Genomic DNA, 27,218 nt, shown 5'->3' with positions numbered 1-27,218 from the left:
GTTTATAGCAAGTGGGTGGATACATTGCATAACTACACTTCAGAAGGGGTAATTAGGCGCTGAAATATGCATTTGCTCATGTAGTGAACCAACTGCACTAACCCATACAAGCATGTATATTTTTGTGCTCGTAACTGTGTTTCTCTACCTTCTGAAAATGTAATCTCTTATGAGAATGAATATTAAAGGTTATAAGAGCCTAAAAGTGTCTTTCAGCTCTGCCTATAACTTCTGAGCTTTGCTGTCTTTAGTTACTCTTCATCACTCAGGAGAGTGTAGAGCGCCATTGAAAATATTGACAGTGTGGATAGCTAAGATTGGTAAGGTTTCTGAATTGCTTCATAAATATTACAAAATAATAATAACACCACAGCAAATTGTGTCTGATTTGCTTTCCTTAGGTATGTTATGTAGCAAACAGGCAAGCTGTAGCCCAGAAGCATCTTAACTGAGGCTACACAAGAGTAGCATGTGCTGTAACACACCTGCTGAAGTGCTTTACAGGCAGGTTACTGCCAGAGAGCTGTGTGGAGCATCACACAGCCTCGTTAGCTCCTACTTGTTTAGACAGTGCTTCTGTTCCCACTGTGTTGTTTCTTCTTGATTGCAAATTAATTGAGATGGTCTGCAGGTTACAATACTAAGACAGCAAATTAAGAAATGTTCAGTTATGGTGGTCAGCACCCATTATCTGATCCAATGCACGGGAGATAGATACCCTTGCCACAAGATCAGACATGGTTCCCCTGGCATCTAACTCTGGCTGCACAGGCCAGCCCCATGCTGGTCTGGAACCCATTAACTCTTAACAGCATCTTTAAAGTCTCTATCTGTCTGTCAGTTCCCTCATCAATAGGTTATGGAAAATAATGCTCTCTAGCCCTAAGTTACTGTAATGACAAGATCCTCAGATAGGAGGTGAAAGGTAACTGTATAACTTTATTCTTATTTTAAGTAGACAAAACATAGGTCATTTTAGCCTTTAATCACATCCATGTCTTTTGCTCTGACATACTGGCCTAGTTCAGTCTCAAGTTAGTTATTAAGAATATTTTTAGGCACCAGAACCCCCCATAGAAATCATAAATGATGAGCACAAGCACAAGGGTTCTGGATCTTAACCCCACTTAATTCTGCATCAAACATACAAAACCCAAACGATGATACATTGTCTGAGTTACCAAAATGCCTGTGGTGTGATGTACCTCTGGAGACATTCAAGAGGTTCAGACTTCAAGCACAAGGGAAAGCACTCCTTGCCTAACTAATCAGTCACCATAAAAGCACTAAATCGGGTGCATAGTTGAGTTAAGGAGTTGTTGGTGGGGATTGTTAATAAATCTGTCCTCTAATGAGCCTATTCTATTAAAAAAAATTTGTAAGTATATTAACCTGTAAAAAAAAATTGCTGATGAGTTCATGAGTTGAAAGAGATTGTTATGGTGAACCGTTAAATATGAAGAAGAGTACTCACAAAAGGAAAAGGTGGAAAGTATAAACTGGAAGTTAGGACTACATTTTTTCCATTACATGAACATCATATATATTGGTATACAGATATTAATTTACAGCAGCATTTACACTTTGTTCCCAGCTTTACAAATTTTACTTTGAACCCCTTTTCCCCTCTTCACATTGTGCAAAAAAACCCACCCTTTTTTTCTCTCACATAGACATTTTGTCATGTTTTTAATTATAAATACACATCCTAGCTCTTTGGGAACTTAATGGATGATGGGAGAATTAGTGGGACTGTAACATAAGAGGTCTGAGCCTAAGCAATATGCAAAACAGATTTTTTAACCACACTTCTGAACGTTACTTTTCATTCAGGCCCAGTTCATTCATTCATTCTATATACTAGATCATATCAATCAGACCAGACGCTATGTTTTAAACCATGTCTTATATAACTGAGGTTTCTATCCTGGGATATTCAAGAATTCTTGTAAAGCAATTTCTTACCAAAAATAAATAGGTTGAAGCCTTAACTGATATTTGATGAGAGGTGAAGCAACTTAAGGACTGGAAATCTGAAAACAGTGAATACAGAATGAGAGTGCTGCAATACACACTTGAGTTTTAAGGCGAATCTGAAACACGCTGACCCAGGAACGCCAGACCTGACACTAAGGAGATGCTCAGATAAAACACAGTGTAAGGAAATACATGAAGGAAGACAAGCAGGAAGACAGAGTCTGGTGACACGGAGATAATCCTGATGAATCAACCAGCACAATTTTATATCCTACCTCAAAGTCAAGGCTTTTCTCCTTAATATTCCTCCCCTGACGAAGACACGAACAGAGAACTGGCAGGCAGCTAAAGACACCGTCTGTGCACACACTTCTAGCATGTGAGTTTGTTGTTTACCATGTGTATCACTAACACCATTGCGAAGACCACTTTTCCTACAGCATTGTCCCTAGAGTTTTTAATGTTTCTTTTCTACTTGCCTAATAGCATCCTTGTGATATTTTCTGAAGAAACACCTACAGTTTGTCCTGAGCAGGCCTCTTGACCAACAGTCACTCTGCCGATAGAAAAAACTTCATTTTCTGTTTTTCTTTTTGTTTGGTGCAAACATTTAGAAACAGGAAACAAGCTCAACATAAAGTGAGAAAAACCCAGCGAAACCATATGATGGAACCATCATACTTTATATTGTCTTTTTTTTTCTTTTCTTTTTTTTTTTTTTTCTGGGCACACATGGTCTTTTCCCAAGCGTGTACAGGTAGATGTCTGCACCAAACATGAAAATCCTCTGACCGAGCACTATATTCCATCTTCTCTGCGAATGAAGAAGAGAGATGAAGAGGTGCCATTCTTCATGGCACAGTTCCAACACCAGAGCAGCTATCAGCAATATATATTGAAATGAAGAAGGTGAATCATTTCTTGCTATGAAAAGAACTGCTAGTTTGCCATGAATTCCTTTGTTAAAACAAAATTTCTTTAGTTTCAACCTTTTTTAACAAGCAAAATGTTCTAAGCTGGTACTTTAGAATTTACATAAAAGGAGACCTCTTGGACAGACTTCATCATTTCAAAATATACACTTTACACCTAAGAAAATGTATCAAAGCCACAAATGCTTTGGTCAAGAAGTTTCACCCCTCTTGAATTGACTGATGATATCATATGTTCTAGGAATATTTTTATCATCTGGCATGTTGCTCGGCACCATATGGCACAGCACACTGACAAGAGAGAAAGGACTAGTTTTAAATATTATATATATATATAGGTAGATAAAAATAAATGTTACACTTCTATAGAAGTATAAAGACACTATTGCACATTTCTGTAATTCTTATTACAGTAGGGGCTCATTGTGGAAGGTATGTTTTTTGTCCTCACACTGAAATACAGAAGAACTAAAGAAGTAAAGCATAAAATAGTTTCGAAAAAAGAAATGCAACCCCTCAAAGGGAGCTTGAACTGAATGCAACACTTATTTTCTCACTTAGTAATGCTTCTTTTTCCAAGACTTGTAATTATTGTAATAATGACATATTAACCCTTTCTCTTGGAATTACTTCCCCGCAGTTAATTCAGCTAGACATATTTTACAGTCACTTAAAATTTTTATATAGACTAATAGCTCCAGTTCTGTCAGTACTGCAGGGGGTGAAGTCTGACAGTTTTTCCAAGAAAACTTTTGAAAGGAAAGCTCATGTCTTTTGGCATTAATATACATATATATTATCTCTTCATTTTTCGTTACTATTTGAGGTACAATGACATTATGCATTGTACAGCATACTGTATTGAATATTTACTTAAGTAGCGATCACATTTTTTTTCCATTTGGCAAAGGAAATGTGAGCTGTCTGGTTTTTTCTAGGTGAGGTCACTAACCGGGTAAGATGGAACATTTAGCCCAGAAGTGTTCACCATTTTTTCGAAAATCCTCTTTTCCTCTGTGAAGTCTTCTTGATAGTTCTTGGTTCAAATTCAAATACAGCAAGATCTCATTTTATCTTCTGACATGATTAACCCAGAATGTGAAAATGTGTCTAGAGAAACAGAAAGTTTAAACATATTCTGTACCAATACAAAAGCAACCAAATGTCCATGACTGCCTCTTAGTCATCTTTTGCTGTGATTTTTCCCTTCATAATTCACAATTTTAAGCACAGGATACTAACCTGAGCACAAATCTTCTCAAGCCTTTGAGGACATTTTCCTCCATTCCATGTGCCTTCATCACACAAACATTTGTCTGTGTTAGGGCTTTTCCAAAGTAATTTTAGATAAGGAAGCTTTACCCTAATGACTGAGTGTTCATCTTCCTCCCATCTCCAAATCCTCCACCTTGTCCCAAGCCCATGCACAGAAGTCTACCCCACCTCTACAAGATGCTTCTGCATATGAGAGGGCACTTTACAACTGTTCAAATCTTTATTAACCTATCCATGTCCACAAAGAATTGGTGCTAGCCCATCCCACAAGCTGCACTGCACCCTCCTGCTTGTCCTGGCACCCGCTTGCTCACCATCCTTCCACCTGGTCTCACTGTTCTTGGTAGGAAGAACTTTTCCCAGTTCCCGACCTTGGAAACAGTCTTTCACTCTTTTCCCTCACCAAATATCCACATCATTTAAGATACTAAATGAAATTACTGAGTTTGCCTTATAATTGTCTCTATTATAGTATATCTAGCATTAGCATAGTACAGTATGAAGACAGCAGAGAAAAAAGAAACCTATTAGTGATCTGAGTATTTTTACAATGTCACCTACTCCTTAGAGTTAAAAGTTCAAAAAATACTCGAAATAAATGATTAAATGACATGCATACATTAACACAGTATCAACAGCAAAGAAGTCTCATTTGCAAGAACTGCAGCTGCCCTCACTCCAGCCATTTAAGATCAGTGAGGCTGCAGAGCAGTGCAAAGCACAGGAACTGCAGAGCTCAGAACAGGCTCCGGCAATTAGCGGAGCAGATGCTAATGTGTCTGAGAGCTCCTGAAGGCTGTCTCTGTGCTTGCTTCAAGCCTTGACCACCCAACTGGGTTCCCAAGCCTCAGAGCTCTTTGTGCTGGACCCTGCATCAGAAGCATGGAGGGGTGGAGGCTCATGGTTGTATATGGTTTGCAGACCCCACAGCTCAACAAAGCTACCTTACTTCCCAGTTTCATTATAGTTTCACAGCTACAGCTCTGTGCCCGAGTGGTTTGGTGCGAAAGGGTGATAAAGAAACTGTGTGTCATTATCACAGCTCTTCCCACACTCAGGGATGTACTTGTCCTCATGCACCTATCCAGTATGTGCAATAAAATCATTTTGCTGTGAGGGGCTTCTCTTCGGATGCCAGGCAGACAGTTTGAAAAGACCATTAGAGTTTCCATCTCTTATCATCACTAGAGATACCCTGTTCAAGATGGTAACTATGCAGACACACATAGATGAAATAAATCTTTGGGCTGGAAGCTGCTGTTGCAGTAATCATGTCCTGGATTATGTCCAATGTGGACAGTTCCAAAGTGAACAGCTTTAAAGAACAGAGTTTCCAAATGCTACAGGAAACCCCAGTGATTGCTAACTGGGGAGGGCAAAATCAGAAATAGAAAATGTGAATGAGATTTAGAATTCTTCAAGAGGACATAGATTTTTATTATTTTTATTATTAAAGGTTGGAAAACTATACAACTTGGGTCAGTCAAGAACTGAAAACAACTTTTAGTAATAAAAACTAAGGACAGAAAGGGATATCCTATGGATATAATAGAACATATCCTGTCTTACCTTAAAGATTATACTTTTTACCCTCTACTAATGGATATTCTCTTTTGTATTTAATAACCCTTTGTAACAACCTCTCTCGACCCTCGAGTCAATTAGTTTGTTACAAATGAGGAAGGGCAATTGGAGCCCTCACAGGGAAAAATTCAAAATATGGTGATGTGGTTGGTAGGACTAAAGGTAGAGGCGAGAGATGAGAGAACAAGCATACTAGAAACAGCGAAAAACATGAAAAGAAGGAAAACTGAACTCTGTAAGAAAGCCTATTTGTTTGGAAACATGGGCGAGGATATTAGCAATCAGCCGGGGGTTGGGGCTTGAATTCCAGCTGTCAGACACATACAGGGTTTTAGTCCAAAAACCCTCTTATGAAGACACCATCTCTAAAAAGGGAAGGGAATTACTTATTTGCAAAACCTCAATTAAGTCTTAAATGAAAAAACTGAGCCTTAGCAGGCTTTCATTTTAGAGAAGCACACAGCAACCACCACTGACAAGAAAACTACAAACCCTGGTTTTAAATGTGGTATCTTAAACACAAGGATGAGGAACAAAAGGCACTGGCTACCAAGAAAGCCAGGGGGATGGTCTGGAAGACACATACTCTCCAAAGATATGTTGGCATGGTACTGTCAAGTGAAACGGTAAAGCCTGCTTCAAGCAAAGGGTCAGAGTAGATATTCTCACAATCAAAGACATCACAAAATCAAACAGATAACGCTCAGAACAAGCTCAAGCATAATGAGGCAGCACAGAAACTTCTTAACAACAGTAACTCGGAAACAACAGCCCTCTAACTACCATTAATTCTCAAATTACTTTGCCCCGAGTCCCACTCCCTGCCACGGAGACCACCATTCGTTCAGTTCTCTCTCACTCTGTTAAGGAAGGAGACAGCTATGATGCTGAAGTCTCTACACAGGTTCTAGCCACCATTCACGGTTTGCATTAAAGGACACCAAACATTTCAAGATATAGCTTAGTAAAACAACATCAAAGCTGACTCCCAAATCAAAGTCTCAAGCGTGCATCTACAGGGCAGTGGAAACAAAGCTGTTATCCATAAGACCATCTTAACTTTGGCATTTTAAGGAAGGATTTAGTACACAGCAAGTGCAGCTCAGCAGGCTTAACAGGCTTGAAAATCTGGCCTCTAAGGATTATCTTTTCTATAAGGGCCCCATTAAAATTAAAATTAGACTTCTCCACTAACTGCTCTTTCTTAAACACCTTCTGTAAATATAAACATCCAGAAGTAATATCCAGAACAAAACCTCATCTCCACTTCTAGAATATTTGTAAAACTACTGATATAATTTTGCTATGAGAGTACAATTTCATTTATCTTTGATTTTTCAACCTTGGGAAGACCTCAGTCTAGACAGAGTTTATCAAATCAGCTAATGCATGAGAAGCCTGTTCGCTAATTTTTATAATTAACCTTAGCACACAGTTAAATAGTGCTGGTGTGCAAACACCTAAGTATTCTATCAATCTAAAGTGGTGGAGGAAGGCTAATGAATTGCAGAGTTATATAGAAAAATAAAGTGAGATTACTTAATTCATTATGATGGGTGCTCAAACTTCAGCCTTGCTTCAGACCAGGTCCTTCTGTGCATCTGATATAGCCAAATGTCAGTAATATCCAGATTGGATGGGAAGAACTGAGCCTATCAGAGTACCGAAGTCATGAGAGAAAGAGAGAGAGAGAGGGAAAGAGAGATCCATCAACTTCCAGCAGTAACCAGCGATGCCGACAGTCAAGATTTCAATGACAATGGCAGGGTTCCTCCTGTTAAAATCACTGTGAAACCTGATTTTGATTGATAACAGGAACACCATCAGGCTCAAGAAATTTTATTTATAAAAACTATGCAAAAAATTACATGAAAAACAGGATAAAAATTTTCAGTGGATTTAAGCAGTTGTTCAAGTGAGTGGAAAACCTAGCTGTTCGCTGAAATGAAGGACAGATGCATGGTAGCTAAAACTCCGTGAAATACTCTGCAAATCTATGGGTATATATTAGCAACAGAATAAAACACTCCCTCCAACTTCTGACAAAACTGAAAACATGGAAACAAAGATGTTAGTCAAACAACCCCCTTCTGGAAGAATGCTAATGAACTTTTATAGGTTACATTTTCTTGATATACCAAAATCAAGATGACACAGCCATTTGTTTTCCCTGGCAAAGTCATGCACACCACTGATTATTCAGGTTTTGAAAACTGTGTATAATACATACTACCACCTACACAACAGCACAATGCTGACATTTCAGCACAGAACATGTTGAAGCAGTATTTCTGTACTGGAAAAAAGAACAACAAAGACATTTCCTAGAAGGTATCCATTGAAGAGAAGAGAATAATGTATAAAACATGGGCCTTTTCTTAAGAGCCTGAGGTTACAGATGCCTTTTACATCACATCATGTTCCCAGCATAACAAAGCTGGCAGAAGCACCAGGTTGAAAAATGGAAAAGCAATTTTGTTTTGATTTTGTGGAGCAAAAAAGACTTATCAACTTCTTGCAGTAATTTTTGTGAGGCAAAGTACATTTAGGGGAATTACGAACAAGTTGTCTGGATGTCTTTGTTCTGTATTCTTTCTTCTTTTCAAACTGTATTAATTACTGCAGTCACTGCTGTTAATAAGCCAAGATTAAATGACTGTATTTTTAATACTACATCGACCATCTTCTGTTACTCCCGCATATGAGAGAGCCTTTACTTTTCATCCATGAGAAAATCCAAGTGATCCTACACAATTGTACATGAGTTCCACCCAGGTAAGTTTCTGATCACTCAGAAAAAATGGACAGAGCCTTCTTTTAGAATAGGATGCTCCCTACTAAGCAAGGGAGGCACTCCCTGCTCTGCAGGCGCCAGATATACTGGGCACCGTTCGAATGAATCCCTGCTGTAAATGGGTGACTTTACAGCAAGGTCCACCGGTCCAAAAATGGTGCAAAGGACATAAAACCCAGGCTGGATCCTTACAGCACTCCTGGCATTAGCACTAGGGCGAGGAACTAGCTATGCTTTCTAGCGAGAGGTGTATGCTGGGTGCTCTCACACACAAAGCAAAGAAACATGGTAGATCACCCAGACCAGGAATCCAAAGTGTGGACTAACTCCCCCCTGAACTCTTGACTAATCAGCCTGTAAAAAGAGCTTCAAGTTTCTGACAACAGCATATATGCAATAATAAACTGAATTTTCCCCTAACTTTAGTGGTGAACACTCAGCATTTTTATTTCAGTGAGGTCTTGTTGAAATAACAGTGATTTGAGCCCCAATGTGGCTCCATCCCTGCAGGCACAGAGTGAAGAAAACCTACTGGTACCAAGCAGCAGCACGCTCAACCACAGACTGCGTGATTTAAAGACATGAATTAGAGATCATCAATGCAGCACACATACAGCAGGCTTCCAGCACTGCCATAGCTGCAGCAGCACAAAGACTGGGAACAGTTTGGTTCCCCTAACACTTCTTTTGGGATTTTTTTTCTTTTCTTAAGAAAAAATGAAAGAGAAAGGGAAAAAACAGAAGCTCAGGTGATTGCACATGAACTCAGAAAACACATTAATTTCAACACATTAACAAGGAGTTGGGCTTTACTTCCAGTTTCACCTAAAGATCTCCAAGTGCCTGAATTGATGATAAATGGTAACTGACACTAAAAAAAAGGACAACCAATATAAATAAGTTTTAAGAAAAAGAAAAGACATCTTTTTTTTTTAAAACTTACTGATTGTCATAAAGCTGTAGACTGACAAGACCTATATACTGATATTATTTAAAAGATATGTATCATGAAACATTTATCAATTTAGCTAAGTTTAATTTTTGACACCAAACAGTACAGCTAAATTAACGTAACGCTTACATCAAAATGAGCACCTAAAATAGCATCCACAGGAGTTAAACCAGAGTTAAAGGAAAATTACTTATTTACAAGCATACATTATGTATCAGTTGTGGTTAATTAGTATGCTAAGATTGCAGGAATGTTTAAATGTGGTAGTAATCAAAGGATGGTTGGGCTTTTCAGTCTAACGATCTCTTCATATGAGCTCTCTTTGTTTCCAGAAGTTTTACCACTTACTATACCCCAATTAAACTACCTACCCTACACCTTTTCCATTGTATGCCCAGAAGTTATCTTCTCAGTTGCTTACAGTTCTCATTTTTACTACACATACACATTATTTTTTTTTCATACTAGAAGGAGCTATCTTGCACTAAAGTGACCAGAAGAAATTCCCAAAAATTCACTGAAAACAAACTGCGGCCAGCTCTGTGCAGCTGAAGGCTTCCAGAGGAGCTTCTCATAAGACAAACTCAGGATAGATTTTGTTAAAGAAGTACCATCTCAGTTTCCAGATGACCCAAGCAAACAAAAAATACCACAATGTCATAAAATCTTTGTGGCTCAAAAGCCACTTTGCCACTCTTAGCAACTATGTGATTAGTTTTGTCATCATGACTACTGAAAATTCACATCTGATGTGGTCCACAGTTGGAAGACAGAAGTCCTTGCCTGTGCCTGCTGGCAAATGAAAAAAAGCTTTAAAGGCTTCAGTCTTCTTCTTCAGAAGAGCACTTATGTCTTTTTTAATGAAAGGAGAATAAGCTTCAGATTGCTTTTACAAGGTTAGTATCCCACTAGGAAACACCAGATTGGACTCATCAGAAGATGTGGTTAAGCAACAAGGGTGCCAGTTTATGGGTGGGTGGGTGTAGCAGAGGACAATCAGTGTGCCAATGGTGTCTAGCCATGGGCAGCTGCTAGCATTATAGACCCAGAAAGGAGTTTTGAGAGACAAGTCACAGCTTCACAATGTTAGAAATGAGAAAAAAAAAGGTTGACTCATGATCAGGGCCATGAAGTATGATTCCATGCAATCCATACAATTACAATATATGCAATATTGCATATAAAATGAAACCTAGAATCAACCCTTTTAAGCTGTCAACCAGCATGGCTATGCAGATGGAAATGAAAGTTCTATTTTTAAATAACCTCAGTTACCAACAAGAAGTGGTCTCATCCTCTGCAAACTTCTAGGCAATTAAAATTGCATTCCAAATACTGAATTGTAAACTCTTAAAGAATCAATGAGTAAAGGCATTGTAACTGTATGACAACTGAGGTTTGAAATTCTGTTCAAAGTATAAAATTAGTACCACATTTTTTTCCCCAGGAATTAGTAAAACTAAGGCAAGGAAATGCTACTGCATATTCTGTATCATACCATCGAATGAGAAATTCATATTTGCCTCAGCAAGAAAGTGCTGATCTGTCAAAAAACTCGAGCTTTTGCTCCACTTAGAAGCTCAAATCCCACTAAAATAGGAAATTATTCAATGGCTTAAAAGGAAGCCATTGCTTCATCAATTCACTGAATCAGAACATAACACACATGAACCCCAACTAAATTTGCAAGTATTATCCTTTACATGGTAGTCGCCACGTAAAGATAGTGAACCATTGAAGGCAAAGTCCAGCAGAAGCAAAGAATTTGTGTCAGGCTGCATGTCTTTAGCATCGAGATTTCCACTCATTCCAGTATGGCCTGGTCTGCCCTACTTGTCAGTAAATGCTATGTGAGCAAACGCACCTCAAACAGACATACTAAGCTGGTTCCTCAACCAGAAAGAGCTACCATGGCAACCCCCTCTGCTCCCCAAGATGTTGCTGCCAGAGGGCTTCTGCAGGCACAGCTACAGTGGTGAGAACAGGGATAAACCTCAGCCCTGTCTAATGCAGCCAGGTAGGCAAAACTTCGTTGGTGTTCAAAATGTCACTGAGAAATTCAGAGGCTGTGACTCTCCCTAGAGCACCCTTAAGTACTGTGTATTTTCATCCTGCAATGTGAAAATGCAAACCTCCCTCTGTAATAAAATCCAAAGCCATTTCTTGGTAGAAGCAGGACCACAAACCCGACCTCTCTCCCCTTTTCAAAGGCCCACAGCAGCAGGGTTTGTTGTGATTTTGAGCAGTTTTTCTTACTGCAGAAGTATGTCAGTTGTTACCAATGTGTTCTAAACCACAAAAATGCTAAATCTACATGCACCACTTACGGAAGAGTTTATTTCATTTGGCTATATGATAAAGCTGCAGCCACCACAGAAGCTCTATGCTGTGAGTAAATATCTAAAGTAAAATCCCGGGCTTGCTGAAATTAGTAGAAAACCTCAAATGTCTAAAGTAAGGCCAAAAAGTCATGTCAAACACTGCAATGATACAAAGTCTGATAAGGGTCTGTTATCACTTGTTAACTGCTTTAACCTAAGATTAGGAGAATTAGATGCCTAAAGGGTAAAAAAACACCAGCTGTAGTAGATATTTTATAGGGAGGAAGATAAGCACACTAAATAACAAAAGGGACTTGAGATAAAGAAAATGCTATACTGAATGACAGAGAAACTGCCAGAAAAATCAAGGAAGACTTAAATGCACTAATTTTTTACTCTGTCTAAAACTGTTGAAAATCAGTTTGATCAGCCAGTCAAGAAGATTACGCTGGTGTCAGGGCAATGACAGAATTATATAAATGAAGAGAATAGTGACAGCTCTAATCCCTTCCCTGGGTTCACCCAGGAAGGAGTCCTCCAGAAGGCAGGTGTTGCAGGAAAAGGCAAGGAGCTTTCAGGCTACTCTTGACCAAGTTGAAGATAGGAAGGGACTACAGCATAGCTCCAGGGCAAGGTTTCAAGCTAGACAAAAAAAAAAACCGACCCCGAATATACCCTGATTTAACATAAACCAAGTAAAATCCATAGACAGCAATAATTACAACTTCAATGGTTCAGTAAACTCCATTAGGATGCAGCGTAAATTTTCTTCAAAGGCCAGAGCACAGGGACTCTTAGAGGCTGTCCACTCCTAGGTATGTTTGACAAACAGCTGCCATCTCATTCTTGGTGCTTGAAATTCACTCAATCATATTTTCTTAGGATGTTCACAAAACCTAATACTGTCCTCAAGCTGAAAATAACAGTACGGTCCTGGGTAGGTGGGTGCTTAGGTTGGTGATCAGTATACTGAGCAAGACATGGGGGAAAAGATGGATACAAATGGATAACTGGGGGAGCATGAGCCTTTGGGAAGGATAAAGTGTTGAAGGCCTTGCCCCTTAGGTCTGCAGAAGCAGCAGGCTCCCAGCATGAGCTGAGCTGTAATGAAGTGATGATACAAGGATGAAGTGGGATGGGGAGACATCAGTCACAACCACAGGACAGTGCAGGAGGCAGGATGAAATTTCTGCTCCTGCTACATGTTGACCACCCTAATTCACCCTGTCATCCTCCCTACTGCCAACTGGAGATGCACTTCATCACAACCTGCTTTCGGGTTTCATCCCATCAACTCAGAAATAAATCTCATCCAAGGAGAACAGAGAGGAAATAAAGGGCAATTAGAGGCACTGGACGTTAAGAAGTCACTCACATCTGCTGACAGCTATGTTGAGAAACCAGGCAGAATTGCCAGGTGACTTACCAACAAAAGCGCTTCATTTTTTATTGTCATTTTGTCTATGGAAAATCCCCTTACAGGTTCCAGTGTGATAAAAGCAATTAGCAAAACCCGCTCAAATGAAACAAAGAAGGGTCTCACTAGCCTAGCTTACTCCCTGAGCAGAGCAATGGGAATTCATGAGGACAGTTCCTATACAGCACAGTGAATTCTGTGAACAGCAAAAAAGCAAATTGAGAAATCAGGGAAAAAAAGCACTCTAATACCTATCAGAAAAAAGGGATGATGCAAAATATAAAGCCAGCTGAAAGAGAAAAATGATAAATACAGACGTCATCCTTTATTGACATAAATCTAGCATTACCCACCAGCCAAACTCTGCAGTCAGGTTATAACGATTATCAGCAGAATTGCAGTAGGGCCCAAGGACCTTATTTAGATTACAGAATCCAAATGTGCTGGTTGCTTTCCATATACAGAGCAGTTTGAGAAATTTAGCATGCAAAATCATACTTATTGAAGCTGCTTTGACCAGCCCAACACTGGAAAATGAAAGAGGTATCCATGTTCTGTACTAACTTCCAGTAAAATTCATTCTTTTGAAAACAATTACTGATCTGTCCCTTCCACAGTCTTGAGAGAAATTAACTGACTGCCATGAGCAGGAAACACTTTCCAGTACCTCACTGCCTTTAAAGACATAACTTGACATTTGCCACAAAAAGTAAAAAGAAGCATCTGATACAGCAGGGCTGAATCTATAGCTATATCTGATCAGTGTGCCTAAGACTAAATAGGATACTAGAGGTACAAATGGTCATGGGTGGTAACAGCAGGGATTTTGTCACCCAGAGCCTTGGGTCCTGCCCACTGAGAAGAGCTATGGGGTGTGGTGATGTCCTGCATGTGTGGGAATCCTGGGGCAGCCTTAATTTTGGAAGCCACCATCATCATAGCACACATAGGGACTTCCATATTCTGCCATGTCCAACATTGCAGTCTTTCACCGAAAACTGAGCCGGGTGTGACATCTTCACACTCAGTGACTGAGTAATCAAAACCATATCTCTATTGGACATTCCTAACACCACCAATTGCCTACAAAGTTACAGCTATAAGCATACTGTTTTTTGGGGTTTTTTTTTCACATGGTCTGATGACAGAAACAGTCTGACATTCCAAATCAGCACATTGTATTTGTGCTGAAAAATCTTCTTGGGCTTTCATTTCGATGAAATGAACCTTATCACTACAGTTTAAGTCGCTTTATCCCTCACATTTCTATTTTATATAGTGCCTTCGAGTCTCTGGAACTGTTAAAACACAATTTGGAGGCATGAGATCACACATATGCCTGGCTCCTCAACAATAGTCTCAGAGGTATTATTAATAAGAAGATACACTGAAATAGTGTGCAAAACAAAATAAATAAAATTTTTTTAATGTCTAAGCAAAAAAAGACATCTGGTCCCATCTGAATTATCTCTGGTTTTTATAGCGTTGGTTAAAAAACCTGGTTTTTATAGCGTTGGTTAAAAAACCTGGCTGCTCTCCTCCTTTTTTCCCAAAACAAGCAAGCAAGCAAGCATGCAATGTAGACTACAGAGCAGCAGCAGGCACTACGCTTACATTACTCCAGGAACCCAAATGTTCCTGGAGTGGGGAGAAAGGATAGACGGGAAGTTGCTTCAATCCCTACTAACTTGCCATTGAGGCACAAATAAAGACACGTCAGATGACCTTGTCTGCAATTTTAAGCAGGTACTTTTTTGCAACAGCAGGATTCAATACTTGGAACACGAGATGGCCGCCTTTGTTCGTTTTGGATGCCATCTTAGGCTATCTTTCATCGCTTTTAATTAAATCTTGTCAGTGTTTAAAAGGACATATGCATCCACTAATGAGACTGAATTCACCCCCTTTCCTTAAAGCGAAGACAGAATGGTAAGAACAACCTACAGGATAAGTGCTGGACTACTCATCACTCAAAGGAAAAAATAAACCAAAGGCAGAACATCTTTCTGCATTTCAAGCACGATTGTGTTCAAGCAGAATTTAATGTAGCTGATGCAGGAGACACTGCAATGGCCTAGACTATGCAGGAGAGAAGACTGGATGGGTCACAACAACTGTGTTTCATTGGACATCTGTCCTGAGGGCGAAACAGTAGGCATGTCCTACTTCTGCAAATGCGATTGCAAAGCCAGGAAGCCTGAACTTTCTTCTGAACCCAGCAGATCTCAGCATTGTCTATTTTAGCTTCTTACCACTGCAGAGCCAATAGGAGCTGCATGCACAATTTTATTTTGAAGTCTTCATAACAACAGGAGTTTAAGACTCTAAATTTATTATAGCTGATATGGTTCTATCTGAGGAAGTCCACAGGTTATGAAAAAAAAAATCCCTTCACTCCTAATGTGGTATTATCAAATAGGATCTAGCAGCATTTTCACTAGACAGGATGCCAGAAACTAAACAGCTTACAGAAAAAAGATAACTCTGACTCATTCACATATGCAAAATTTCTTTGAAGTTTAATTATAATTTTTGTATGTTAAAGCAGCAATGCCAGAAATTCAGCTGTCTGTTCAACCACAAACCAAACATTGTGCAAGCAGCTGTTTCCCAAGCCACTGCATGCTGACATACACGGGAAACCTCTCCAGTCCTGCTGTGATCAATTCTGTGTCGCTCCTTAGCAGCGACAGATAATTTAACCTGGCTTTAAAGGATGCTACATGCAAGCCTCTAGGACACAAACTTCAAATTTCCCTCATTTGGTCCTCAGAAGGAGCCCAGGCTCTGGACCTGGCTTGTTGCACTTGTTCCAGGGCCTGGAAATGAATCTCCATCAGTTCTGCATGCTCTGATGACAACTATTACTGAAAAGCCCAAACAGCTTTGGTGTACTGTCATGCACTGTAAGCTTAATTTCATCATCAGATACACACATCTAATTCCCATTGCTGTTGAATTAGAATCTTTCAGGCATGTATTGGGGTTAAAAGGAGCACCACATATACGCCTGCTGTCCCAGTACTTTCATTTTTCCTCCCTGTTTGCCCCAAAATCAATTCTGCACGTTCTTCATGTTTTACAATTGGTTGTTGGATGACTCCTGAATTGAGAGACATTTTCACTTCTTGTACATGCTACACAGCTGCTCCTTTTAAACGAGAATCGCACACGAACACTGCAGTGCGGGCTCTGGCAATATGCCTCGCCCTCAGCTGTAGGGCTTGGGAATTTGCTATTTAAGCAGTACGGTTATTGTGCTGAAAACTAACCCAGATATCTGAAAATCTTTTAAAAATTTGAAAAAAATCCCATCCAATAGAATAACAGAAGTTTTTGAAAGGAATAAGGAAGAAACGCATACTCCACCAGAAACGTTTTATGAATACAGTAACAACCGACACAAAAAGTAAATCTTCCAGGGAGGCTGCTTCTTTCTTAACGAAGTGTAAGTCTTAGATGAGTAGGTATCACAGACCAATTCCCAAACAACTGAAGGAAAGAATTTTACCTTGCCATCAATCCACTGTTTGAGCTATTTTCAGAGAAGCTTCCCAAATGCGACTCCCAAAGCTTATCATGCTGAAAAACCAGCTGGAGAGAATTAGTATGGCTATGATCTAGCATACACCAGAAGCTCTGAAGTGGAGCTACTGTAACCTAAAAAACCATGCCAGCACTGAAGAGGAAAACACAGAGCAGTGCTTCCCAGCTGGGGAAGTGATGACCAAACACTACTGTAGCATCAGTTGAGCAGACCAGCAATGGAAGTCGCGCAAATTCTCTCCAAGCAGATACCAGCAATTGATCTTCCTCCAGCACCCTGCTTTTGTTAACCAGATTAAATGAGGATACCTGAAAATACTTTGATTTTCCTTGTGGCCCTATTTGAAAGTTGGAGACCATCTCTCTGAAGCCATCAGAGACTACAGTATTACACCGTGACAAAGGGGCAAATCCATCCTTCTGCTGGCAGGAACACAAAGGGAAAGAAAGAGTACAAAAAGACTGAAATACTGGCTTCTCAGGAACCTCATTTTAATCACCAATTCTCCATCAATTCTGTCTACTATGCTTCAGCAGCAGTAGTTTGTCTTCTTAAGGAATATACAGGTTTCTTTGGGGTTTGGTTTTTTTGAAGTAATTACTGCTAGAGCTAATAATTGGAAAATTTCTGCATTCTTACACAGTGTTGAAATGAGACCATTATTTTTTTCTAAATACTGTATCACTTTAAAAAGTATTATTTTCTATTCTCATTTTTTTAACATATCATTCAAAAATTTCACATTTTTTCCATGTTTTTAGGCAAGACAAGTGACATAAGAATTTGTAATGACTACTCAGGGAAAATCTGGGGAAGGGCCTTCTGAGAAGCAAGGAACTGGGGTAAGAAAAGATCAGGCCACTAACTGATTTGCTACGGAGCTACAAGAAATCAGATAAGCAACCACACTCAGCAGTACCATGCTCTGTCTTAGCCATCAGTAGCAGATCGACTCCCATGGGTGCAGAGTGAGGCTGTCAGCAAGTAATATGAGTACCTTGTGACAAATATGCACAGGCTTTCTGGATGCCATGGACCAGGAAGGAGATGCTTCTTCAACTTCCCACTATGGACATGAGCCTGCAACGTGCAGTGTTTCAATCTGGGTTTTCACTGCAGCATGAGAAAGGGACAGCTGTGTAACAGAGAGGACACTCTTCTAAAATCCCATTTTAGCTTCATTTTGCTTATCTGTTCTTCTTTCACATCCCTCCACAGGGCTTGAGCAGGCCACTCCTCCAGGACACCACGCAATACTCTCCCAAATCAACAGGGACATGCTCCTTGCATTCAGCTAGAACCCCCTACCACCAGGCCTACAGTATGAGAGCGCACTACTTTTTAAAGAACATTAGAATATTGCTTAGGAAACTACAAGATTAAATCACGAGAAGCACAACCATAGCATTTTTCTGCTGATTTGAATTATGAATAGAAAGTACGAGCAGTTAAGAGGAAACAAGATATGTTCTATACGAGAGCCAAGATTTTTTTGCCTGACATGTGCCAAACAAGGAGAAGAAACAGAAGAATCTGGCACCATTAAAAACAGTTTGTGGAGAAAGGAACTGAATATCTACAGCCAAGCTCCATGTGGTTTGTAAAGAGGAAACTTTTGTTTTATGGGACTCTCAGTCAGCCAAAATTCTCCCAGACGGCGTGCAAATGGATATTAGCCTAAAAACCTAAACGCATCTTGTAGAAGGATCAGGAAATGGTTGGGAAAGAAAAGGAACACTACTGAAGTTTTAAATCCGAAGTAAAAATCTGCCTCGTGGTTGAAAAAGTTAGTTTACCAGACAGCTATAATGTCATATATGGTAAGTGTGTTGGAAAGGAAAGGCAGCAAGTTAAAGCACAAAACTAGAAGTCAGGAAAATGAGTTCCAACCCTGGCTCCACTACCAAGTAGCTCTATAAAACTTGGATAAAAGAGAAGAAGACTGCCAACTTAACTGTGAGATTTTCCTTAACTTCATATAGTGTATTAACATTGCACTTATGCTGTTTCTTTTAGCTTCTACATTTCTCCCACTCCCTGGCATTATTATGTACTAAGTAAAATAAGTGACTAGATGGAGTACTGAGAACAGTTATATTACTTTACCAAAACAAGCCCTGCCCAACTTCTTAATCAAAATACTTGACTGAAAAAAACCCCAAACCAACCCAAAACCAAAAAACCAAACAATTTTATATGGGACTGTAATTCTTATAACTGAGCTAAACACTAAAGTGGCTGACATGATTCAACAGCTTAGCTGAATATTGTGAGAAAATGTGGCATTTTTGGCTTGAAACACTAACTAGGACTTGTACTTCAGTGTACAGGAGAAAGGGAATGGGCAGGCGACAGCTCCTCAGCACATGCTGAGTGGTTATACCATGGAAGAATTTTTTTCAGCTTCTCTGTAAATTGAGCGTGCTGTGAAGCATTCGGCTGCACTATCTGTACATAAAGAAGAGACCACATTGACCTCCAGTTTACAGGGGGGGAATTCAGGTGGAGTCCACAGGCAAGACTGCAAGTTCAGGAATCATCCAAATCCCTGCATCCCACTGCAGTCACTCCTCATTGGGTAGTCAGAGGCCCAGACAGCTCCATGGGCTGGGACCCCAGTCTGTCCTGCAGTTGCCTGGCAATGTACTTCTCTAGTTATATCACCAACAATTAAAACACATCAGGTGGCAAATTTCACCATTATGCTTAAAGGAGGAGTAGTTAATATCTCCTGTAAGAGGATACTAGGATTAAGATTTGCTCCCATTGTGTCTTCCTTCACACCAGCCTTTATGTGTAACCTTTCAGCTAAGATTTGCCAATGAGCGTGTTTTCCTCCTCGAAGGAGAGTAGTAAGCATGAATCTCATTTTTGAAGCACTCTGTACTTGCCCGGGTTTTCTTCATTCATATCTTTAGGACTATCAGCTTAGAGGAGGAGCAGAAGGGTTAATCATTCAGTACTTTCTGCAAGCTATGTGCATTGTGTACAGTACTCTTGATGGATGCTCCATGCTTCATCTTGCATTGGAATAATAAAAAGAGCAGAAAGCAATTCCCTTTAATTCCTGCACTTTCATTTTATTTCCTCCAAAGAATAATGAACAGAAGAAAGGAAAACATAGCACTTCTAAGGAAAAAAGACTAAAAATAAAATAAAAATATTATAGGCATTTTCCACAAAAACACTGAAAGGAAAAACCATGTAAAACTAAAAACCATTGTACTTTATTGAGAAACCTGAACCTAGCAGTTCTTATAGCCACTAAAAATATCTGCAGCACACACACACACATTTACCAGGATAACATCTACAGATGGGTTCTGGATGCTAATCAAGACCAGACCAGGTACAAACTAAAGCTGAACAACCCCTTGCAAAGTAGGTCAAGAAAACTGGGAGGGAAGGGAAACTGTTGCTAGGTGGCAGTGTACCTTAAGCAAAGAATACTGTAAATCATAGGTTATTGGAAAAGTTAATTATCTGCTAACAGAGGTGTCATATTCAAAGCTTTGGTAGGAAGAGAACCCAAGATGTACATGATACCTAGACTACATATCAGAAGGATGAGAGGCCACACTGAAAAAACGAAACAAGAAAAAGGAAAAAACCGTCTTGGGACCTTCAACATAATGGCTCTCCTGCTCTATTAGCACCATAAGAAAACCAAAAGCCAGTGAACTGAGTCTTTTTCATCTTGAGAAGGCTATGGGTTTGCTTACTTTGTTTTCTTTGACTTTCACTAAGCTCTTACCAGAAGAAGCAAGCAGAGAAATAAGCTTCCACCACATCTTGGCAGAGCAGTGAAAAGTTGACAGAAAACCCAAGTGTGATGGTGAGAAAGAAAGGGTTTTTAAGGCTACTTAAGAAACAGAACTGTTACTTTTCTGCCTTAAACAGTTTCAGTCGTCAGTCCTAATCTTTTCAAAGTGGAGTAAGAGTGGACAATGACATTAAACAAAAGAAGGTCATGAAAACACATGCACTCTCCAGAACCCCAACCAAAAGGATGGAGAAAAAGGCCTCCGTAGAAGGTAAGAAGGGAGAGGCTAGATTTTTCTGGTATCCTTCTCTCTGTCCTTCCTGATGTTCCCTCCAACTGAAAACTACCTTAACATATTGCCTAAATTAGCAGAAGTGGTAAAAAAGACAGGCTGATGACATCTTGTGAACTACAATTCACTTGGTAAGAGAGCTGTTAGCAAGCTCACAGCTTGTCACAGAGAAGGATAAGATGTTCTTGAAGGCAAAGACAAAATCTATATTCTTTTCAACAATATCTGTCTGGGTTCAAGAGAGCAATTTTTTGGAAAAGTATCTTAAATGAATGAGATTATATAGATTGGAAGTATTTTAGGGGATAGAATAAAAGAGAAAAATGCAAGACACTTTGCTCCAACAAGGCTTTAAATCTGTAACTCAGGCCACAGCAAAATCCTTTCTGAGAAATGTATCAAACTCTTTGTATGTTGATTTTAATCTACAATTACACTATTTAAGTTTTTCATATACTATATTCTGATGCATTAGAAACTAGTCGGAAATAATATATTAGAACGTATTTGCCTCGTCTAACCCAGCATGGGAATTCCTATACTGCTGTACAGTAAAACCCACACAGGTTACATGTGCCATGTAGTGATTGTATCATTCCGTGCAAGCAATCCTGACTGCGAAACCCGTTCCTGATAATTAATACCAACCCTACCAACCTCTGGAGTTCCAGAGGGAATAATTTTTAAAAACTTTCACTGGTGTAACTCTTGTAGGAGTTGTTTTAACTTTCCAAGCAGACATAAACCTATAAGGAGTATTTCTAGGTTGGGTCTGTATCTTTTTTATCTGATGAACTTTGGGATGCAAACCTCAGGACAGCAGGATCCAATTTCAATGGGTAAATATGGATACTACAATCTTCATTCCACTTCTCTCCACCCTCCCCTTCCCCAAAGCCAGTGGTTTTAAATGAAGCCTGACCCTCTTCCTCTTCATGGTAATTTGCAACGTCTGCCCCATAAGGAGGGAGGCAGAGAGCATCCCAGCCTTATCCCCAAACTGTTGGTTACAATTTGTGATCATTTTCAGTCACAGATATGCAATAGACGCGAGCAGCCAAAAATAAGCATCAGTTTGAGCAACAAAAAGTGGAATAGTACTACACCTACAGAAGTCACTAGGAACCAACCCCTGTTGATTTTGAGGGCCCTTCCCTGACTTGGGCAGCATTACTACTGGAAGATGAGTAGGAGTTGGCTTCACCTGCTGTCTCACCTCCTGCTCCGTGAGACTGTGCACAGCTAGTGGAAAAACAGTTTGAAAACACAAAAATCCACATAAAGCTGGAGCTGACTTATACATTTTATGAAGACAAAAGAGAACAATCTGTACAATCTCCAGGCTAGGCAGCCATCAGGTTTTGCCATAGCTGAAATACTTTCATGAAGCAGCACAAAGGAGGCTCTCTCTGGAAAAAAAACATTCCCCAGCAAACAGCCTAGATAGGTTTTTCTTCATTAACCAATCTTTCTGTAGCATGCAGAAGGCACTGAGCCTCATCTGACATTGAAGTTTAACTCAAAATTTTCTGTGATTAAGGAAACTTTTGTTCTGTTTCTTCACCATCTGTGATACGAAACCTGGCAAAGACTCCAGTTAGTTTCCTTTGTGTTATTACTGCCACCAGCACTCATATGATAAACATTTATACAAAAGGAAATTCCTCTTCCCTTCTTTGCTGTCTCCAAAGAACAGATCTAAATACTTTATTAAGGACACCAGTACTGAACTCACCCTGAAATCCCTTAATGCCATATTACATCAAACAAGGCAGATTAAGTCAATACAACACGTCTCCTGACAAAATCTTTTCTCCAGTAATGAGCACCCAGCCTGAGAGGAAACAAAGCAGAAGCACTTCACACCAAGTAAGGAGAAATCCTGCAACATCTGCTTAGGGAAAATCAGTGATGGATTTGGGGAGTTTTCTCTTCTGGGACATACAAACCCTCATTACACTCCTGGATGCGGTAACTCTCAGAGCCACGTAGGTGGTTGTGCTTCACCTTGGTCCAGCAGAGGCATGATCCAGCAAAACAAACTTACAGAATTCTGAAGTACAAGTTAGCACTTAGTGACACATATTTATTTACTTAAACTCTTCATTTCTATAAACACACACTTGACTACTGTTGCTATCTTGATGGAACTCATGCACTGCTGTGGTTAAGATGCCAAATTTGATTATTCTGGTAAGGTTTATCTTGGTACCTTAAACATCGCAATTCCCTTATACAGAGTTTCCACACTGGTAGGGGCATACCAACATTAGGGCAACGTAGTAATTTCTATGAAAACACATGCATAGATGAAGTAGCAAGATTTTATCTAGCATAGGCAAGCTCTGCAAAACCAGAGAAGTTTGCATTTCTGTCCCAATGGGGTATGATCCATGACAACCTTGACTTTGGCATTTATTCAATAATTTGCCAACAGCTCCGATATCAACAGGTTCCCAAATGGTTTTTGTGGATTCCTGAGGGGGGTAGCCCTGCCTGCCACTGGTTTGTTAGATTCAAATAGAATACAGGGCAAGAAGAAACCTGACATGTGGAGGATACATTGGGATGGATAAACAGGTAAGGGTCAGATAAGCAAAGGTAGATCACAAACTTGCACCAAATCTCAGGAGCATAAACTAAGCCTTATACCCATTTTTAAACACGCTGTGCCCATAGTACAGCTTTTCTTCCTGCAGATCAGAAGTGGCTGCTGACGGCAGCCAGGCCGCCACAAGGCATCTCTCAAGACCATGCCCAATTTCTTTTGTGAATAAGAAAAAATTAATTGCACATTTTGCTGGAGCAGGATAGCACTTCAGCACCACCCCATTATGCTGAGGGCTGTACCACAGAGGTTGATGGGTTTTTTCACTTTTTATTTCCAGTTGCTTGCAAGCTAGTGCTTTTTACAGTTCTTTGAGAAACAGCACAGGATTTAAAGTAGTTTATTAATCAAACAGCAGTTTGCTTTATTGGGTAAGACAGTATGCCTTCCTGCTGAGACCTCCTGTATAACATCATTCTGTGGTAGCACAAATGTCCAAACAATTTTGCTATAGACTCTAAAAGCACACTTAAAAACCTCTACAGTCACAAGCATTATGAAAAGAACTCAAAATGGGTTCTTTGATCCTTTTTCCCTACCACTTACATCTGGCTGAAAACTTTACATGCAAGAGCTTTGCCTCTTTCCATTTTCAAAAATTCAGTCTTTTACAATTCTACTAAAATTTCTACTAAAAACAGGCACAATTTTATATGGTTGAGCCAATATAACAGCCTCTAGCCCCAAAATGACACCCAATGCCATTTGGCCTCACCATGTCCTCACTGCTCCTTTTTTGTTTTCTGTTCTGACCCCCTTCAGAAAACTAAACCTATCAAAAAAAGTAGGCATCTTTTTAAATGGTTTAACTCCCAGAGCCAGCTCGCACAGCGGCAGATAAGCAACAGGGAGGAGGATTTGGTAGTCCGCTATCCACTCATGTTCAGAAACATGAAGCCGCATCCTAAGCCACGCTGTCAAGTATTTTGTCTTACAGGATGAGCCCACTCAAACATTGGGATGGATGTCTTCCACTTAAGGGATGGATTGGGCTCTCTAACTCCAATCACATTAATAATGGTTCCAAAACAGACATCATGGAAATAACCCATTTCTGTTTACAGTCAGTGACCAGATGCCTTCTTGGATCGAACCAAGAATTTTCACTAGTTTTCTCTGTTATTTGGTTCATTCTATACATGGTCCCAAAGTTTGTGTTATTAGTCTAAAAACTGACTTTCTGACTCTTGCTTAGAGGGTAGTACTGCAATTTCTTTTCTGCATTTATGTATGTCTAAACCTTCCAAAAATAAGTTTTAATGGTTAGGAAAAGCAAATGTTTACTATTTAGAATTAGATTTAATATTTGCTACATGTTTCATTACACAAATTAAAACCATAAGCAAACAATATAGTGAATACTGATCCCTCCCCTTCTTCTCTCCTCCTCCCCCAAGCCTTTACACACATTTATTCATCAGCTGCAGTGGAGACACTGAAGAGCATCAAGTATTGGCAACACAAGTGAAAAATATGGGGGAAGAAATTAGCATATAAAGAAACAGGTATTGCTCAGGAACAGAAGGAATAGGTCTAGCCAGTGCTTCTTTCCCCCCAAAAAAATTCCTCCCCAAAACCTGCAACTTCAAGTGTCCCAACATATGTGTGTACCTTCTGTGATGCTTTAGTTGAAACAAACTAAAGACAACACCGTGAGAGACACAAAGAAAAGTCACCCAAATGTCCATGACTCGAGTTCTAGGGCCTTTGCTATCACCCCTGTAAGCTACTCATTACCCAAAAAACCGGCAGCGAGGGCCGATGTTGCAACCCGGCAGCAGCATTTGTCCACCCTGCCTCTGCAGGTCTGGTCGGTGCACCTTGGACTCCACGGGAAGGCTCTCAAGTGCCGCACTGGGTCTCTTTCGCTACATACGGCGCACAAGTTAGCACCCAGGTTTTTAGCAAACCTAGGGGTCACCCATCTTCACACGCCGAACTGCTGCGCGATTCGGGCACCCCTTGTTTTGGAGCACCCAAAAGGGCCAGACCAGCCTCCCCGGGCGCCCATGTGGGAGCGGCGGCCCCCACCCGCCGGTCAGGAGTAGAGCCGCCGCCGCCGCCGGGCGCAGCCCCGCGCCTCCCCCGCTGCCCCTCGCTCCGCCCGCGGCCCCGCGCTCGCCCCGGCCGCTGCGGGGGGCCATGGGCCGCCATCCCCGAGGCCCCTGCCGCCGCTCCGGGCTGGGGCCGGCGGTGGCGGCGGCGGGCGCTGATAGGGCTTCCCGGCGCGGAGGGGCGGGCGGAGGGAAGCGCGGCCCAATGCGCGGCTCGGCGGCGCGGCGCCCGCTTCGCACCCCCGCTACCCCGGCGCGGCCGTGAAGGAATGCGGCGGCCGCCCCCCGCCACCCCGGTACCTTTTCCTCCTGCAGAGCAGGCACACGGCCCAGAGGAGCAGGGCGGCGGCAGCCGCCCCGCCGTAGGTGCTGAGCTGCAGCGTGTCGGGGCCCATGCCGGCAGCGCTCGCCTCGGCGGCTGCTGGTGCCTCGCCGCCGCCGGGAAGGAAAGTTTCGCCCGTCCTCCCGCTCCCCGCAGCAGAGGCGCCCGGCCGGACGGACCTCCCCGCCCACCCCGAGCCCAGGGGGCTGGGTTTGGCTGCTCAGAGCCGGACTTGGCGAGCGGGCCCGGTGCGACCCGGCCGGCTCCTCCCCGGGGAGCGCCCGGCGCAGGGAGGGTCGCGCCCGCCCGCCCCCGCGGCCTCCCGTCGGCGGGGGGGAGGCCCTGGCCTTCGTTTGCGGGAAAGGCTCCGGTGCGGCGGAAACGTCTCAGGACGGGGACCGGGGAGGGGGGTTCTGGGATCATCCCACCGCCCCGGAAAGCGGCCCCTGCCCTGCGATCCCCTTCAGCTCTCCCCGCACCACGGGAAGGACTCGGGGCGCCCACGGACCCGGCCGAGCGGCGGTGGCCTGTCCCCAGCGCAAACAGTGCTCGGCTTGGGCAGGTACCGCCTCTGGGCAGCCCTTTGACCTCCTCTTGGTTTTGGTACAAACACCTGATGTGTGTCCCTTGCTTAAAAACAACTCCCCCCCCCCCCCCCCCCCAGCTTCATAATATTTAACCTGAGGTAGGAGAAATTAGGTAGAGATAGTGAAGGCTGGTTTTTGAGGTTTTGCTGCGTAAGAAGCCAGGTCCAGTCCTTTATCCCACCATGCGAGTCCCTCTGGTGTGTTACAGAGAAGGGCAAAAGAGGAGGAAGTGAGAAACTAGAAACAGAGGCAATAGAGAGATACCCAGCTTTAGAAAGAGGGATGGGGTGGAATGGGGCAGAAGTCCAGGGAGTTTGGCACTGCATGGCAGGGCAGGGGGGTAACAAAACAGCAGGGCAGCAGCAGCACCTTACAGCTCCACTGCCGTTTGGTGCACTCAAAACATTGCTGTGATGGAAAGTATCGTTCAAGGCAAATTCACGCTGATGGAGTAATATGTTTCAGTTTCTGGAATTGTGGATTGCTTGAATGCTGACAGGCAGTTCATGTACCTTACTGATTCTCAGCTGTACATAGTATTACACGTTATTGTTTCACAATATTTGGTTGTTTAAATATTCTTTTCACCTTGGACACAAGTTTTGCAACACTCAGTTTTCTGAATTGCAGACACCCAAACGTGTCTTAGCAGATAAAATAGCCAGTTAGCTACAAACCTTCCTGACTTTAGCAGATCTCATCAGTTTTAGAGGCCTGACTCACATCTGAGAGTTTGCAGTGGGCAGCACTGTGTGTCTTCTTCCTCAAACATTCCTGTTGATTTCAGTGAAAT

General features: G+C 41.5%; 1 protein-coding gene and 1 long non-coding RNA gene across 2 annotated transcripts in view; one reads left to right on the top strand and one right to left on the bottom strand.

Annotated features, from left to right (window-relative positions):
* LOC115611898 overlaps nt 1–25,288 on the top strand; it is a 100,182-nt gene extending 74,894 nt beyond the window's left edge. Inside the window, exon 3 of the long non-coding RNA XR_003992746.1 lies at nt 25,189–25,288. This is a non-coding gene — a long non-coding RNA (uncharacterized LOC115611898). The remainder of the gene's footprint in view (nt 1–25,188) is intronic.
* Nucleotides 1–26,018, bottom strand: part of LOC115611891 (cytochrome P450 7B1) — a 123,862-nt gene extending 97,844 nt beyond the window's left edge. Inside the window, exon 1 of the mRNA XM_030495528.1 lies at nt 25,817–26,018. Within this exon, the coding sequence (XP_030351388.1) occupies nt 25,817–25,911 (95 nt within the window). The 5' untranslated portion in view covers nt 25,912–26,018. The remainder of the gene's footprint in view (nt 1–25,816) is intronic.
* Between the last annotated feature and the right edge of the window lie 1,200 nt (nt 26,019–27,218).

The sequence above is a fragment of the Strigops habroptila genome, chromosome 1 (assembly GCF_004027225.2).
Source record: "Strigops habroptila isolate Jane chromosome 1, bStrHab1.2.pri, whole genome shotgun sequence".
In the NCBI taxonomy this organism is placed as follows: Eukaryota; Metazoa; Chordata; class Aves; order Psittaciformes; family Psittacidae; genus Strigops; species Strigops habroptila.
The sequence above is the reverse complement of the archived record's forward strand: the minus strand, read 5'-3'. Positions and strand labels throughout refer to the sequence as shown.